The 16454-nt window shown below is 40.1% G+C and overlaps 1 protein-coding gene across 9 annotated transcripts in view; it reads left to right on the forward strand.

Annotated features, from left to right (window-relative positions):
- The window catches only part of LOC115238383, a 122033-nt gene that overhangs the window by 91099 nt on the left and 14480 nt on the right, over positions 1 to 16454 (forward strand). For all 9 annotated transcript variants that reach the window (XR_003884492.1, XM_029812148.1, XM_029812155.1 and 6 more), the window contains 3 exons: positions 9664 to 9940; positions 11077 to 11234; positions 13543 to 13667. Coding sequence is in view for 8 of the 9 variants with exons in the window: in XM_029812148.1 (XP_029668008.1) it covers positions 9664 to 9940; positions 11077 to 11234; positions 13543 to 13667 (560 nt within the window). In the remaining variant the exon portion in view is untranslated. The remainder of the gene's footprint in view (positions 1 to 9663; positions 9941 to 11076; positions 11235 to 13542; positions 13668 to 16454) is intronic.

The following is a 16454-nucleotide window of genomic DNA, read 5'->3' on the forward strand; positions in this document are numbered from 1 at the left end:
TATAAATGACAATCACAGCGAGAGATTGAGACTTTGGCGTATCGTATACCATGTGCATTATGTATGTCGCACCTTCCCTTCACTGTCGAGAATGTTATATCGAGAATGAAATATCGACACGAGAAAGTTAATGGTTTTACGTATGTTGCGTGTTATTGCTCGACGACGAGAAACTCGCAAGCTTCGACAGTGTACGGGTATATTTGAAGCAAGATAATTGAAATGGAATTACATTATTAGTTGCAATCGTGATATTTTGACACGTAATTTAATGCATTTAATTTGATACATTTAATTTAATTGAGGTTAATGCGATACACGATTTTCATCGATTTCATTTTACAGTCAGATCTACTATATATCAGATAGATTAGTATTATCTAATATGCCAAAAAGTCAGTGCGACAGAAAGCAAACCTGGAGCGCAATTTAATGTATCGCAAGAAAAGGCATCATTAAAAAAAAGAAAAAAAAACTGATTTTTTTCACGGATCTTTTTAATTCCAATTTTTTCGATTTTGCACGTTCGCTCGCGAGAGCTTGTTAATACGAGACATTCTTCGAATTCCAAAGACAGGCAAAGTTCAGTATTAAAACGTCCATCGTGGACGGCGAGATAATTTGCGAACTTCGATTAAATCACCGAACGAAACGAGGCGCGGCAAGGGACGACGAGCCGTTAATCCGCGAATAGTTAAAGGTGCCCGCGCGTATAAATCGGAGTCTAAGAATAATTTACGAGGCGACGCGTATCAGGGTCACCCGCGCAATCGGTGCCGCACAACAGAATGGTTTCTTTCCGCGAATGAGAGCCCGAGAGAAAGAAAACGTCAAGAGACCAAAATGTTAATCGCGTTCCAATGTCGAACCCATTCTGTCTCCTTCCCGAAAATTAAATTCGAAGCTGGTATCGATCGTTGCGAGAGGACCGTACGAAAGACCGTCGAAAAATCGGACGAGTGTACATTTCGGAACCCGGACTCCGGTCGTTTATCCGGCTACGCGCTGATCCTTCCCGATACACGGGGAGCATTCCTCTCGCCAACTACCGTTACTCGAGTACCGGCACTTTCGATCATTGAATCGCTGCGATCGTCGTACGCGAGGACACAGATGTTAAGATTCCATGTTAACTCTTGATATCACATTTATAGCTGTTGTTGAGTATTTATAGATACGGCTAAATATAGGCAAATACTCGGCTTAACGATCCGCGGTACCTTCTTGTATCTGCGAATTTAACAGGATACTTTTCACATCTGGGTGATTTTTGCGCGTCTTCTCGCGTATCTAAATAATTTGGATATCTTTAGGTGAAAATCATTACTCTAATTAGAAATTTTTCTCTCTATTTAGTGTGTGACTGTTAAATATTTGATTAAATCTCTCGCAAATTTGCATAAGCTTGTATTTTATATTTAGAATCATAAATTTATTATAAATCAAGTTTTTTCACATTATTTCCAATTTAAATGGCATACATTCGTTCTTAATCTGATCTCATCTGAGAACGAAAGTAACGGTGGCTATTTTCGGCCGATAATAACTTGATCGCAACCAATAACTTACATAATTAATTCTTGATAACAACACTCAACCAGTTTGATTAATTTTAGCAAATTATTTTTTTCAGGTCACTTTTAAATTATCTTTAATTTAAGAACCAAAGAGATACGACCATTAGATTATTTTGATGCGATTAAATTTGGCAGAGCTACATTTTTCATCGCTCAAGTGTTATTTTCTCAGAGAGAGAAATAAATGTTTTATCGATTGCTTCAGCAAATATTTCAACGCATTCACTTTAAAGCAACATGGTATTTCTCGCGTCCCGCTTTCAGTTTTTATCTCGAACGATTGTTGGCAACATCTGAGAAAGGTATGTCATTGATGAATAGATGGCCACGCGACGGAATCTTTTTGCCGGGCACGTCAATTTGACTGTGAACACGCGAACCATTAATGCAGTAGAGTTTAAAGCGCGATGCAGAACGCATGATTTTACTTCGTATAGATACCGTTACCTTAGTTACTCGCGTCCAATCCTTGCGTAATGCGTGTCAACATGTCGACGATTAGCGCGGAAATTTTTATCGATTTTTTGGAATATGAATTTGAAATATCTAAATTTTCTATCGATTTCTGTGTAAAACGCACGACTATTTAAAATGGATATATCTCTTTAGCATTTATTTTCGTCGAAAGATCTTAAAAAACTGGTGACACAATTCTGCGGACGTAGTAAGTAGACGACAGGAAGACGTATTTACACCTGCCATCGTCTGATCGCGATGTCGGAGAGACCGGGAAATTGAGAATCGATAAGAAGTTCTCCGCAACAACGTCGAAACACGAGGAAAAAGCGAACGGCCTAGTTTGTCGACCATTTGGATCACTCGTAGATTTCATGTTTGTCGACGTAGTCCCTTTTTCTACGCGATCGTTAACTGGATCGCTAACGGATATATCGACGCGTTCATCACGATGCTAAATTACATTTCCGCTTGGACGGTTAATCTTCGCGTGGCAAAAATATCTCTTCGTGTTCTCGATAAGAGATGGAGATGAGGGTTTTCTGTAGAATTAGCGGAGCGTCGTAACACACCGTTGATTCCACGTTTCTTGCGTAGTCGATTATTATACCTTCCGCTTTAACTATTACCGTCGAGAAAAACCGATATTTAATTCCATCTTTTTGGGTTTTCTCATTGAAAACCACGAGACCGCGTGTCGACGAGAAAAACTAAGACTGAACTTTATCGATCGGCAGCCATGACGCGCGTTACCTTCCGGTCATGTCTCAGTTAACGACCTTTTGCGGCCCGTTCATAAAATTATAAAGAACGCCCTCAACTCGTAAATGCATCGGTCAGTGTGCGACAATTTTTGCGCTTTGAGTTTACGCTGTCGGCAAAAAGCGTCATTAGACGCTCTGCAACTCCCGGCTGTATAAACTCCGAGTCTTTTCCACATAGATCGTTTTCTTACGACAATTTCCTATCGCGATCCTAATTTCTATTCGCGTTAACTCGCAAACATTTTTGCGCAAGCCGAGGAAAACGATATCGCTATTGCAAAACCTACGATAGCAAGCTACAATACTAATTTCATCATTGCGTGTCCCTCGATGCGGAATTTACATCGCAATAGAGATTTGATGGCAATTTACGCGAAAGAATATATTTAATCGACATTTGATAATATTAATTTTCTTTATTAAAGAGCGATATAGGGTCGGTATTACGAACGATGATTGCGACAATCATCCACTGGTTCGACGAGTTCTTTTTAATTCAGAACGCACGCGCTTTATTCCGCTATTACATCTCGTATTCACGTTCTCGTTTCTCTATAGACATACATAAAAAAGGTCATCGTTCGTATTACATGGCTGTTAATAAAATGAATTCCTAGTCAGCTCGCGTACTTCGTTTAAAGTTCACGATGTACCTCGAACCTTGAGGTACTCGGTCGAAGAGACAAAGCGACGATACCGAGTCGTTTGACCTACTTGATCACTACAGATCCCGTTACTCGACGTCGAGTCGACACTCGTGCCGGTGCCATAGTGTGGCCACTTGCTACGATAATCATAGTGGCAAGATTGCGGTGGACCGTTGCGCGCGGGCTTGGAGAGACGAGGACGACGAGAGGTTCAAACGCGGGAGATCAATCCGCACGGGAATCACATTGCGGCGAACCCAAGTTTGCAGTAGTTGCATTGTTTCAACGCGATTAATCCGCAAGTTTTATCAAATTGTTCCTTTGTATAAAAGATGGCGTACAATTTCATCAACAACGGATATAGCATTTATTTTTATTAACTTACGTATATTTTCTTTTCGCGTTATTGTTTAGAGATAAATGCAAATCATTCGTGCGAGTTATCGTTGGTGAAATCAGGTAATGGATAAAGTAATAAGTTGACAAAAATTTCACGATTAAAAGATATTACGAATAATTGTGAAAATTATAGTCGTGAAAATTTCCTTTACTCTCAAATCATAAAATGATGGCTATTCCGATTCCCAGGTATTTATTTGACAAGATGAAGACAAGCCTAACCATAACGGGCTATCGAAAGACATTATCAATGATATTTAATATTTTCTCTTGTATTCAATTGTCGATTTATTATATTTCCAATGCAGATTTCTTAAATTTAATTAGAATCGGACCTGAATAAATAAATAAATTATTTTCGCAAGTTTTTCAGATGAATTACGTCTCACGGACAAAGCTCAATATTTCTTTTCGTTTTAGTTGTCGCTACTTTTTTCACGGCAATGCTCTAACAGAGACGTACGACGGTACGATCCTATTTTATATGTTGCGGTGAGGATATCGCGCGAGGATACGGATAAAGTACCACACGAGAAAACAAGCGCGCGCTCGAGAAATTCCACGGGGGTGTAAAATATTTATTACGCCCGGGCACACGCTACACACCGCGCCCCGTCGTTTCTTCGTCTTTCTTTTTCGATTCATCGTAATAATGGCGGGAAAGCGAGAAGAGGACAGCCGCGTGCGCGGAGGTAACGGTCCGCGTGTACGTCGGGGAAGAAAAAGAAAAATCAACACCCTTGTCCGACCGTAACAGCAACAGGTCGAGGACGATACAAATGACCGTGGGAGTACGTTCCCGCCGCTGCCACAATCTATTTCTGTTTGCCTATCCAGCATCCTTCCAGATTCGCACGCGCTTGCTTACCTTCACCGCTGTACGATTCAGCACGATGCGTGATAAGAAATTCGGACGGTGGACAATATGTTGTTTCGCGCAAAGTCATCTTTTTTAATTTTCCTTTATCTATATATATATAATTTGGGACAGAATTCTTCTTTATTAACTTTGTGTCATATAATACAGAAAATATATTTAAAAAATTAATATAGAAATCTATACAAAATGCACATACATATGTATAAAGATATGTGACACATAAATAGATATCGAAAATTTGAAAGAGTAATTCCGGGAAAAAAATTAAAGTATAATTTGCAAAGCGAAATATAATTTATTAAATATAATTGATAAAAATTCAGTAGATTAATTACCGAAACACATGTGATATTGAGATTAGCTAAAGCTGCTGATAAATATGCTATTCGAAAATAAAGTAAAGCCAAACGATCTTATTAAATAAATTTGTAAATTGGTCAATCGTAAATAGAGCTGTGTCGACTTGCCGTCGTGTTCCGTTGTCATCGATTGTTGCATGATTGTGCGAATTTTATTAACCGCTCTCAAACGAAGGAATCACCCTTTTCTCATAATCCCCCGAACGATTCAATGCCAGATTCGATCCGGGAAGACGATACCCGCGCCCTTCCAGACCCGACGCTCATCCTCGTTTCACCGACCCTTTGACGCCTCTTCCGGCGTCGCGACGCCAGCCATTAAATCCCCATAGAAAGCTCCCCAATCCCCATCCTTCCCCTTGTCGCCTTTTGGGATATTCGAGGTGAACAACCTCTGCTTTAATCCCCGTGCATTTCGCACGGAAATTCCATAGAGCGCCCTTATCCTCCCGCTTTTCCCTTTCTACCTCGTGAAAGCGTAATTTCGCAGCTTAGACCTCCTTTCAATTTGAAACGCTTCGCGGAATCGTCTCGTTTCATATCTACAATTCATATAATTTATAGTAGTTTCGTATTACTGAATATTATAATAAAGATGGAAAGACGAGAGATTCGTCGCCGACTCGAAATACGCGAGAAAATTCGCGGACACCCCGTATGCGAATAACGGCTCTCGTTTGCGCACCTTGATCTCTTCTGCGCTCGGTGCCAAGTGGTACACTTATATTTACGTACGTGCGTGCAAAACGCAAAAGATGAAATCGATGCCTTGAATTTTTTAGCTCCGTTTCTATTTCAAAATTTCATATATTTCCAAATTTTGTGCTATACAAACTTGTTAATTGTAATTCATACGAATTCCATCTGATTTAATAAAGTCGGTGCGAAATTTGCATAATTTTCTCGTATTACAAGTTTATAATGCCGTAAAACGCGCAAGATCCGCTCTTCTAAAACAGTGAAATTACGTAATCCAATCCATTATACGGTCTAATGTTTCCCGTGCGACTTTTGCAAAGGCCCAACCGGCACATACGCGTTAAATTTGAAGTTTTATATATCACATTGACTTTTATGGGTTTAACTACATCCGCGAGAAATGTGGAATATTAGTGCAAGTATTATCAGCGATTGTGATTGCACGAAAATATCAATTATAAATTATTTCCCTCTTCTCTTGTTTCCGATTATCTATGTATTTTTGATGTACCGCGCACGCGTTGTTGAATATTCCAAATGGTTATACAACTCGCATTGTACGAGAACAGTTCGAAATATAATTTAGTTTGAATATAATTTAATCTTGGAAAAACTTATCGTAATTATATTATACAATAGAAAGAAAGATGAACGTGACTGTTATTATATAAAAGAAAGAAACTATTAGAAAAATATTTTCTTAAGGATGCTCTGAATGTAAGATTGCATTGGCGATATTTCACTGTTAACATACAATTTACAAATCAAAGCTGCTGTCGTTTTTATCGCCGACTCTGATCGGAAAAGATTCTTGAATTTTGTCGTTAAAATAACGCAAAGTTGAAAGAAATTGATTGGCTTTCAATTTTAAATAGTTGAAAATATTACGTTTGAGAAATATCTTAAATGTATCAGATATATAATAAAATTATTTTTATCATATTTATTCGCGCGTGTAAATAGTAATAATTTAGTAATAACGGAGATAAACCTGACGAGAGAAGAAAAATTAATTTAAGTCAATTTTTACGCTGCAACATTCTTTGACGGATGTGCAGGACTCATTGAAATCGCTGACGATGCCAATCGATCGTCCATCCGCATTCCGATCGCGAAGGCCAGGAAATTGGAAACACGATTACGCAAGGAAAAAAAGAAGAAGTAGTCGAATCTCGATTCGAATCGCGCGACACACGTCGCGGCTGGTTATCGATACGTATGTCAATCTGTTCGCGTGCGCGAATTTGCGACGATGAATTCGCGCAAATCACCGGTATCCCGGATGCGTCGTCACGCATTCCACATCTCCGCAGTCACATACGAATCCGATTGTCCATGGTCGGTCAATATAATACAATATAATGGCGCTCCCTAGAGAGCATCCGCGCAAATTCGAGTTTCACGGACCGAGTCGAAAAGTTTTGCGAAGAAACTTGGTGCACCTGATCACGTCCATAAAGGTGAAAAATGTTATATGGTACATAGATATTCCTGAAAGATTACATACATATATATAGGAATACGCACACACGTGGTACAAAATGTGGAATATATCGTTCGCCTATAATTTCGTAGGCAAGAAATGCGAAAACTGATTGTTGCTACAAGGCGGATTATCGTTGATCCATTAAAGTATGTCAAAATAGAATTGCAATAAAAATAACTTTGTAGAAGAAATAAATTTGAGGAGTATCATGGAACAAAATTATAAAGAAATAATCAGCTACAATTTTTGATTATTTACACAGAGACTCTCTCCTGAAATCCTTTATTGCTCTGATGCGATGGTATGCTCGTTAATAAAGTTACTGCATAAGTTAATAAAGGTACTACATAAGTTAAATATTACGTAATAATATTTTATGCATAATAAGAGTTTCATTTCAGCTTTATTGCTCATGAATTTCTCAATTGCATAGCCGAGATCGTGACAGGTTAAGATGGAAAATTCTATAAATATCGCGTTAAGATCTATTTACTTGAAAACTATATATATATATATATGTATAATACATAAGGATGCGATATATATTCAGAAACTTTCGCATATTCCTGCTTCTACGTAAACTAGTTTACAAACTTATGCTCGGCAACAAATATAAATTTTTGAATTATGTGAAATATAAAAAGATTCTGCATTAATTAAAATGCGATTTGATTGGGAGAATGGAATTTCAACGAGAGCGCGATGTCTTTATCACGTTCACATGGAAGATGAGAGGGGGTGGGAGAGGGGGTGGGGGTAGGTGAGAGGCTGCGCGCTATCGCGGTCCATACATTCTGCAGATTGAATAGCGCCTATTATGCGTAAAGTGCGAGAGAGGAGTTTCCTGCTGCGCCCATATGGCATCGCGCCGAGTCGTTTGCATTCCCAACGTCAGTTTGAGCGTGAATGCCAGTTTAAGCGTGAACAATCGCGAGGCCGCACGACAGATATTACGCCGATTCCGATGGTCCATCGGATCCGCGGCGAACGCGGATGTAGCAGCCGCCGTCGATTCGCGCGTCGCGAATCTCGACGAGTCCGCGAGAGATGATTCCCCATGCATTCCGCAACGATCCAATAATTCCGAGCGATTGCCGCCGATTTCCCAGTCACGGTCGACGATCAACGACTACCATTTAATTTCCATCTATTCCGGGAAACCTGTTCGCGCAAACCTCCCGTTAGACACCCGCTCGTTACGAGGCAACGCGAGAAAAAGAAAAGGAAATTGGTTCGATGCGTAACGTCGTGGAGCCCGTCCCTAAGCGCAATCCAGGGCTTTGCGTAATCGCGCTGGCCTGCTTTCGGATACGTCGACTTAATTGCGCGCGATAAATTGTCCTTTCCTTCTCTCCCTCTCGCTCCGTCTCGTCGGCCTGTTCTCAAACGCGGTGGTCTACCATCGTTCTCAAGCATTGCACACTTCCGTTCTATCTCTCGTTCTGTCTATTCTGTCCCATACCATTCCCATAATGCATCCGGCAATTGATCCGGATGAATCTGCTAGCGTGAGACTCGATTAAATTTGGACCTATAGAATGGAGATTATTTTATACACCTAGATTTAGTTTGTTTTAGATTTGAAAATGAAAAATATAAAGTTGAGATTATATAAAACTTACGAAATAATTTTGCGAGGAAGCAAATATCGAATAAAAATTTTTTTAATTAAATTATTTTCTTAAATATTGGCTAGTTTTAAAATTTCTTTACTGCGATGCAAAGTTATTATTTTACAGAGGAGAAATAGTCTCATGTGAATTTAGTTTGGTACTAACTGCACTCTACGCTGTGCGAATCTCCCAGTGCATTTGGTTCGATTCGAACTTAAATAATTGATTGTAAAATCTTAACGAAGCGTACACATCGTTAACTCGTAACGGCTGGCTCGAGAGAACGAACTACGATCTACGAAAGATTCTTACTCAATCTAATATCCATTCTGGTATCTCATATATTTTTCCCATCTTTCCCATTCAAGCGAGACAAACGGAATTTCCTGAACAGATTCGATTATCGATTCGTCGCGATCCAGAGAATATTTATGCGATCTCACCGCATACATACGCAATTATCATAAATATATCTCGTATGAAAATTTGCAATCTTTGAGAATGACTCGTGGAAAGTAAAAAAAAATCGCATTACATATAAAACTTAGTCGAAAAATAAAGAATTTTATATTAATTTATGAATTTTAAGACTAAGTGACGGATAAAAATAAATACACACATGCGATAATATTAAAATAAATGCATTGCCTCGAGCAATCGAATCGCCACATGTCTTATTATTTCATGATCATAAATTTAGACACCTCCGCGTGTCTTCGAATGGAGATGCAAAGAATTCGAGATACGATTTTCACGAGCATGAACATTTTTTTTTTCTCGCAGCATCCGGCTCAGGATCTGTGATAGGAAGAGATCCTCTTCCGCCTAGGGCCGTCAGCACGTCTCATCTGCCTCAAAGAACGCTGACTCAACCGCCGACGGCGGTGTCCACACTTCCGTTACCGAGAAGCAGTGCCGGCAGCGGACATCGGCAGCCGCCGCTTCCGCTCCATCGCTCGACTCCACAGCAGCAACCATCTATGAGGCAGCTGGATGGCGAGACCACCGCTCAGATGCTGAGGGTCGTCAGTAATGGCGACATCGTCAAGGGTCCCGGCATGTAAGTAGACACAACTCTCCCTCTCCATCGGTATTTCTACAACAAAGTTTCAGGACACTCCACAATTAAACCGTTTCTATCAAGCTCCATAATAGGGAAACTTATTAGCGAACGCGGACTAGACTGTCTGTCTAGTTATGGTTCGCGAGTTGCTCGGCTGTTTAGCTACTTTGAGATGGTGAATAGATAGGAATATTATGCGACAAGCAGTTAAATATCGATACCTTACAGATATCGAATTTGAAAAAAAATTTGGCTAAAAATGATTCTAGTATCAAAGCGCGTAATCATCACGTTGCAGATATTTCAGCATTTCTCATTTATTGTGCCACAAACCGCGATAAAATTGTTCGGCTAGTATGTCGAAATGCAAAATGTGGAAATGAGTTAATCGCCATAAAAGTCCATGGCGCGTGTTTCCATCCAAACACAGAACGATTAGCTCTCTCTCTCTCTCTCTCTCTATCGCCTTATTTAGCCGTAACTCATTACCTTGCGTTCATTTGGTCGCTGCTTAATTACTCGCCGTTGTTATCGCAAACAACAATGCGTCGTTAGTTTCGTATGTAATGCACATCTACTAAATTTCCCGTGTGTTCTTGACAACTGATAGCCGAGCTTATGTAATATCGCAATTGCACCAATTAAACCGAACTCGTACGAAGGACATAGCAATGTCATAATTAAACGAAAACTGTTTTCAAGGTTCGCCGAACTTTATTATTATTCTTTTTGTCAACTAAACCACATCACCTTGATATAATATAATTTGACTGTCACAATTATTGTAATTTTTCTATAATTAATTTGCAAAGCTTTTGAAATGTTATAGCGATCTATGCGTTAGAAAATAATGCGCGTGTTAAATGAGAATTGTAAAATATAAATTCGAGAATTGCCAATATCTAATTGATATATTCGGTAGCTCCGAGTTAGTGGCAATCCACAGAAAAAGTTTAAGCTTTGCAGGACATGATTTGGAAGCCACTGTCTCACAGAGCGTTTCTTCTCAACTTTAAGAATTTAATCCTCTTCCTCTTAATCCTCATATTTTTCTCTGCGCTAGGACGTTTTATGGTGTTTCAAACGCGACCTTCTACGAATCGATCCACATTGACCCGCTCGTCAAATTTCAGGGTTACCGGGAACGAGATGAGAGACCTGAGGTTAGCGTCACCGAGCGGTCATTCCACTCAGCGATTGATCAGCCCGGTCGGACATTTGCGGGTCGCTTCGTTAAACGATCATCGTGTTTCCAGTCCCAGCGACAGCGAAATATATGTGCATAGTCCAAGTAAGTTCTGCTCTCTACTTTTGTAAATCCTAATTTACCACAGTACTGCCTCGATACTTTCGCGGTTTTTATAGACAATCTCTCTCGATGAACCGACCGGTGTAACGGCGAAACTATTAATCACCCGTGGCAACTTTGTCGATCCGGGAAATCCGGCTTTATGAAGGAAAACTTCAACTTTTATCGCGGACTCGAAGATGGTTAAGGCGCAATTAATATATTGTTGGTCGTAATATGAGTTAGGATAACTTTCGCGATGGTAAATTTGCCGGAAAATAGTTACGACGTTGCATTCGAATGTCATCTCCGAATGAATAGTCCACAATCCATCCTTTCGTATAAAGCATATAAAAATGTATCGTTAATAAACATTAATTAATAACGTCAGACAATGCCAAAATATATAACGCCTATATTATTTACGAAATGATTACTCAACGTACGAGATACCTCATGCTATGCGGAATTAATAGCTTTCTAGGGGCGCTAATTAATCAATTTTTTTCAAGGTATTCCTGACAAGTCCTTCCACAATTTCTCAAATAATAATTCTTTTAATTTTACAGTATAAATTTATGGCACGAATATATCGGAAAAATATTACAATGATCGCGATAGCTTTCTCACAAATTTTTGAAAGTAAATTTCTATTCAATAATACTCATAAATTGAATTAGAAAATAATATAAATATTCGACAAAATTAATTTTACTTTTCTTAATTTTACTTTGCTATATTTCTTTAATTACAATGGCAAATACTCATCTCTGAATATTCAATGTCAAACTAATCCGACTTGTCTGGAACATTCGGTTCGTGCAAACTTAAGAGTGATGAACAGAGTCTCGCTTTCGGATATGAACGATTAATACTCGCGAGATTAAGCGGTGATTTAGCATCTGCTCTGAATCGCGAAATTGCCGAACTGTCTAAAAAACATATAAATTTAGATGGAGAATTTTAGCGAGCGACCGGGTTAATTATCCGAGAATCCCTTGTGCAGCGTTGTTTCGATAAAGTATATGCGTATGTGCCGCCCGCCGTCTAATGCATAACGCGGAATAATGAAAATCCCGTGTGCTTTCGATGCCCCGCCTCACTACGTAAGGGTACGCGTAATCGATATCAGGCTTTAGGAAATTTACCTCGAAAACATACGGATTGAGATTATGCAATATCATTACGTGAATATTACGTTGCAGTTTCTCAATGGAAGGAAAAAGGTCAGAGCTCTCTCTGCAGCATCTCTTTTTCTGCAACGCGATGAATATTTTAAATAAATTTTATTTGTATGATTTTAATTTAATCGTTTTCTTCCCTCTTCAGATCCGAGCAGTCGTAATATTTTGGCACTGATGGTACGACGTGATATTAAGAAAATTGTAAGAATAACTTTATCGTGTGCGAACACAGATGTGGTGGATAGCTCTTGGCAAATGCTATCCTCAAGAAGAATGCAGGAAATGTCTCTCGCTTGCAATCTAAATGCCACGGTTCACCAAGAATTTTCTTGGTATGCAATTCGATTGTATCTGTACAAATACAATGGCTGCGCAATATTCTGCGTTAAACGAAAATCTGTGCTTTTCTATTTTACGATGTGCGTCCTATGATCGCAGTTGCGGGATATTTTTGCAGACATGTGATTTAGGGCATTTCAGATCCATCATCGTTTAGTCCAACTACAAATAGCAGAATTAAAAAAAAAATGTATAATAATTGTTTCAAAGCTTAATAATTCTTTGAAATTGTAAGATATCAAAAAATATTATGGCAGGTTAATTTCAATGATTTCTGATATGCAAACTCTTGTTTTCCAAATATAGGTTTCAGCAAAAATTAATCCAAAATTTTTAATTACTACAGATTTTTTTAAATGTTAATTTAAAAAAGAACTCATTTTTCATTTTCGAAACTCGTGATTGAAAACGCTTGGTATTATGTTTGTGATATTCTGAATATATAACGAATATAATGAGAGAAGAAATTGTTCTAACAATTCTGACGCTTTGAAGCGCAGGTAAGTACAAACGACTATCATCAACGTGATTAAAGAGAAAGTCAATCTGTTCGTTCGTTATTAAAATCTTTTTCTTCGAATGTAAGCCCGCGAGCATAGAGAAAGAAATCTTTAGAAATATCAAGGATTCCTATATTTCCGGCCTCGTATATCCTTTCGCTCGTTACGATACTCTCAGAAATACGCGACTTCCTCTCAGCATTCGTTTCCTGCGCGCGGCTTTCTCTGACGCAAGGAACGTTGTATCTCAGGCAGGACCGTAACTTTTACCTTTTTTTCTGCTCACAGGCGAGAGAAAAATGATGAGCTCGATCGGCAGGGAGGTCGATCGAGGAGGTACAACGACGACGACAGGGCAGAGACAAAACCAGCAACGGATGCGTGCGGATTGTAGTGAACTGCTGCATAAAAGGGTGAGCGAACATGAGTTGTCTTTATTTATTAACGCCTTGACGCGAGGCCTATTTGCGATTCGATTGGCATGGCAGAAAGCATGATGGATGGAGAGAGGAGATTCGCGCATTCCATATTCGCGGCATCGATCGTGCGACCGTCGTGCGCGAGAATTAACCGCGCCGTCGTCGCGGTGATCGGTCACCGCAAACGGCAAATTTATAGCTGAAGAATGGGTTTCGTAAAAATGTCGTATTGTTTAGCGATAGCGCATTCGCGATCGGCGTTCAATTCCACAAGAAAATCCACGCAAGCAGGTTTTGCGAACCTGCGGGCAGCATTCTCGCGCGAGATCTCTCCTCCCGACTCTCGCGTTTCTCGAAAATATATTACGTATATACATATACGCGTTATAGTTAGTTTTCGCGATGGAAAATTTATCGTTTACGCGATGCAAAGAGCTCGCGAATTTTCCTGATTTATATTATAATACAATGCCAGAGTGCGCGTGTTGTCGCGTCCCGAAGTCGAATTAGTGGAATCGAATGGCGAATTCTCTCGCAGGTTGTTGCACGATCGATCGTTTTACTGCTTTATCTATAATTGTCTCTTTTGTCCATATCACGCAAACATACACGTTGCCTGTTTTACTGACGCGATGTAGTCTGCATATCATCGTCGCAGCATGTAAATTCCATTAGCTCAATTAATTAAAATGTTGTCTCGAAAGAGAGAGAGAGAGAGAGAGAGAGAGGGGGAGAAAGAGAGACCGTAACACTTTCGAACATTATATACATGAGCCATAGGTACATACGATTCGACGTGAATGATATTGATAACACCGGATCGTGCACAATAAATGCGAAACAAATTTCCATTTAAATGCTTTGACTTTCCAAAGCGGAAAACTATGGCCGATGAGTATCTCATAATTTATGGATAAAACCATATCAAGCTATGTCGTATATTCGAGAGTGAATGTATATGGTTCATATAATTATTATTTCATTATATGGAATAGATTATAATTGTGGGATAGATAAAGTGTAAATACGGTTTGGAAGCCGAGCAAAACTCTAATGAGGACCTCTTCATTTATTCTCGCGATCGCATCTAAATAGCGGTGAATCTAATCGAGCTATACGATTAAGGCTTTACACGTGTACCTTTGACTTCTTACAGTCGCTTCTTTAGTATGCAGCAAGTATAGCGTCGGACGATCGTAAAATTCTAAGCGCGGCTCGAGGAGTTTGCGCTACAAACAATCCTGTTAGACAGCATTCTTTAGAGACGATTTCATCGCGGATACTCCTCAAGCCCGACCGCGATCGAGAATCGGATTTTTCACCTCGTAAAGGAAAATTTGGACGGAAACACATTTTTTTAAAGATGAATTAAGAAGAATTTATCTCGAACGCGCAGTATACGAAGAGGCAAGAAAGTAACGTTCCAAGTGTCGTCGTCCTGGCGCCATTACTACATACAATGGACAGCGGTGAAGAGCGGCAAGAGGACCAGGACGAAGGAGGAGTGAACGAGAGAGAAAGAAATAGAAGAAGCGCAAAGAGCGATGGAGAGACGATGAAGAAAAAGAAAACCGAGAAAGGGACAGGGTCCAGGGTCGATCCTGCATACGGTCAGCACCGGTCAGCAAGGGCACCGTGCCAAGAAACTTCAAACCTTAAGCTTCATACACAATGAATATCTCTAACGACAACAGAAATGAATGGAACAAGCTTGAAAATTCAATTTATTTGCATCTCGAGTTTTAAATCTTAATCTTCGTCGACCACCGCATTCTGGCGATCGTATTACTCCTAAAAATATTTGTCGCGAAACGTCGTTTCTTCTCATCCACAATCCATCTTGGACCACAGGCAATTTTCCCGCGTAAACTGACACCCTACATCTTGCGAACGCATCAACCGCGTAATATTTCTGCAGGACGTACATGTACGAATGATATCCATTACCACGTAAATCTCGTGGATTCGTCCCGGTCGCCGTCGTCCCGGTGGATCGTAGAACGTCGATAAAGGAGAAGACTCGCGCGAATAAAAGCGTCGCAACGAGCTCAGAAGAAGCGAGAGGAAGAAGAGAAGAAGCAGCAACAGCAACTCGGAACTTTTGTCGGCGAGCATACCCGCGTGTGGTCGAGGGGCAGTCGGGGCCCTTCGGGGGGGGCAAAAGGTACAAAACGTCAAGCATCGGACGAACCCGGCAAGGCGGCAATGCGCACACTATGCAGCCGGCCAGTCGGTCGGTCGCTCGGCGAAGCCGATCGGACCCGGGCACGACGCCAGTCGGACACCAGTCTGTCCAAGTCCTCCTTGCGCTCCTCCGCGACGCTCAACCCGCGCCATCCCGTTCGTCGCTTCGATGCGAGACGCAAGCTTGCGGTGGAAATTTTTTCATTTTCTACACAAACTGGAGCATCCCCTCTACCCCTTCGCTCTCCTGGCTGTTCCGTGAGACAGACGCCGGGACTTCCACGAGTTCAGGTAAAACGTTAAATGGAATGGAATGGAATGGAATGGAAGATTCGAGACGCGACAGGCGCTTGCTTGCGTGGGAGAGATGCGATTAAGTAGCTGTTCGATGTATTTACTTGAAATTGAAGAATTAAGATTAGAAAAGATGAATGTACGGCTTTCGGAGATTGCGCGTTTAATACAGATGTCCAGAGATATTAAAAATATTATATATGGATTTTTTTATTAAGCTTGTAAATTCCGCGAATTAATTTGATTTGTACAAATACGAATAATATTTTCAATGTAGAACAAATTCTTTTGCGCCAACATCTC

This window comes from Formica exsecta, unplaced genomic scaffold (genome assembly GCF_003651465.1).
Source record: "Formica exsecta isolate Colony F162 unplaced genomic scaffold, ASM365146v1 scaffold333, whole genome shotgun sequence".
NCBI lineage: Eukaryota > Metazoa > Arthropoda > Insecta > Hymenoptera > Formicidae > Formica > Formica exsecta.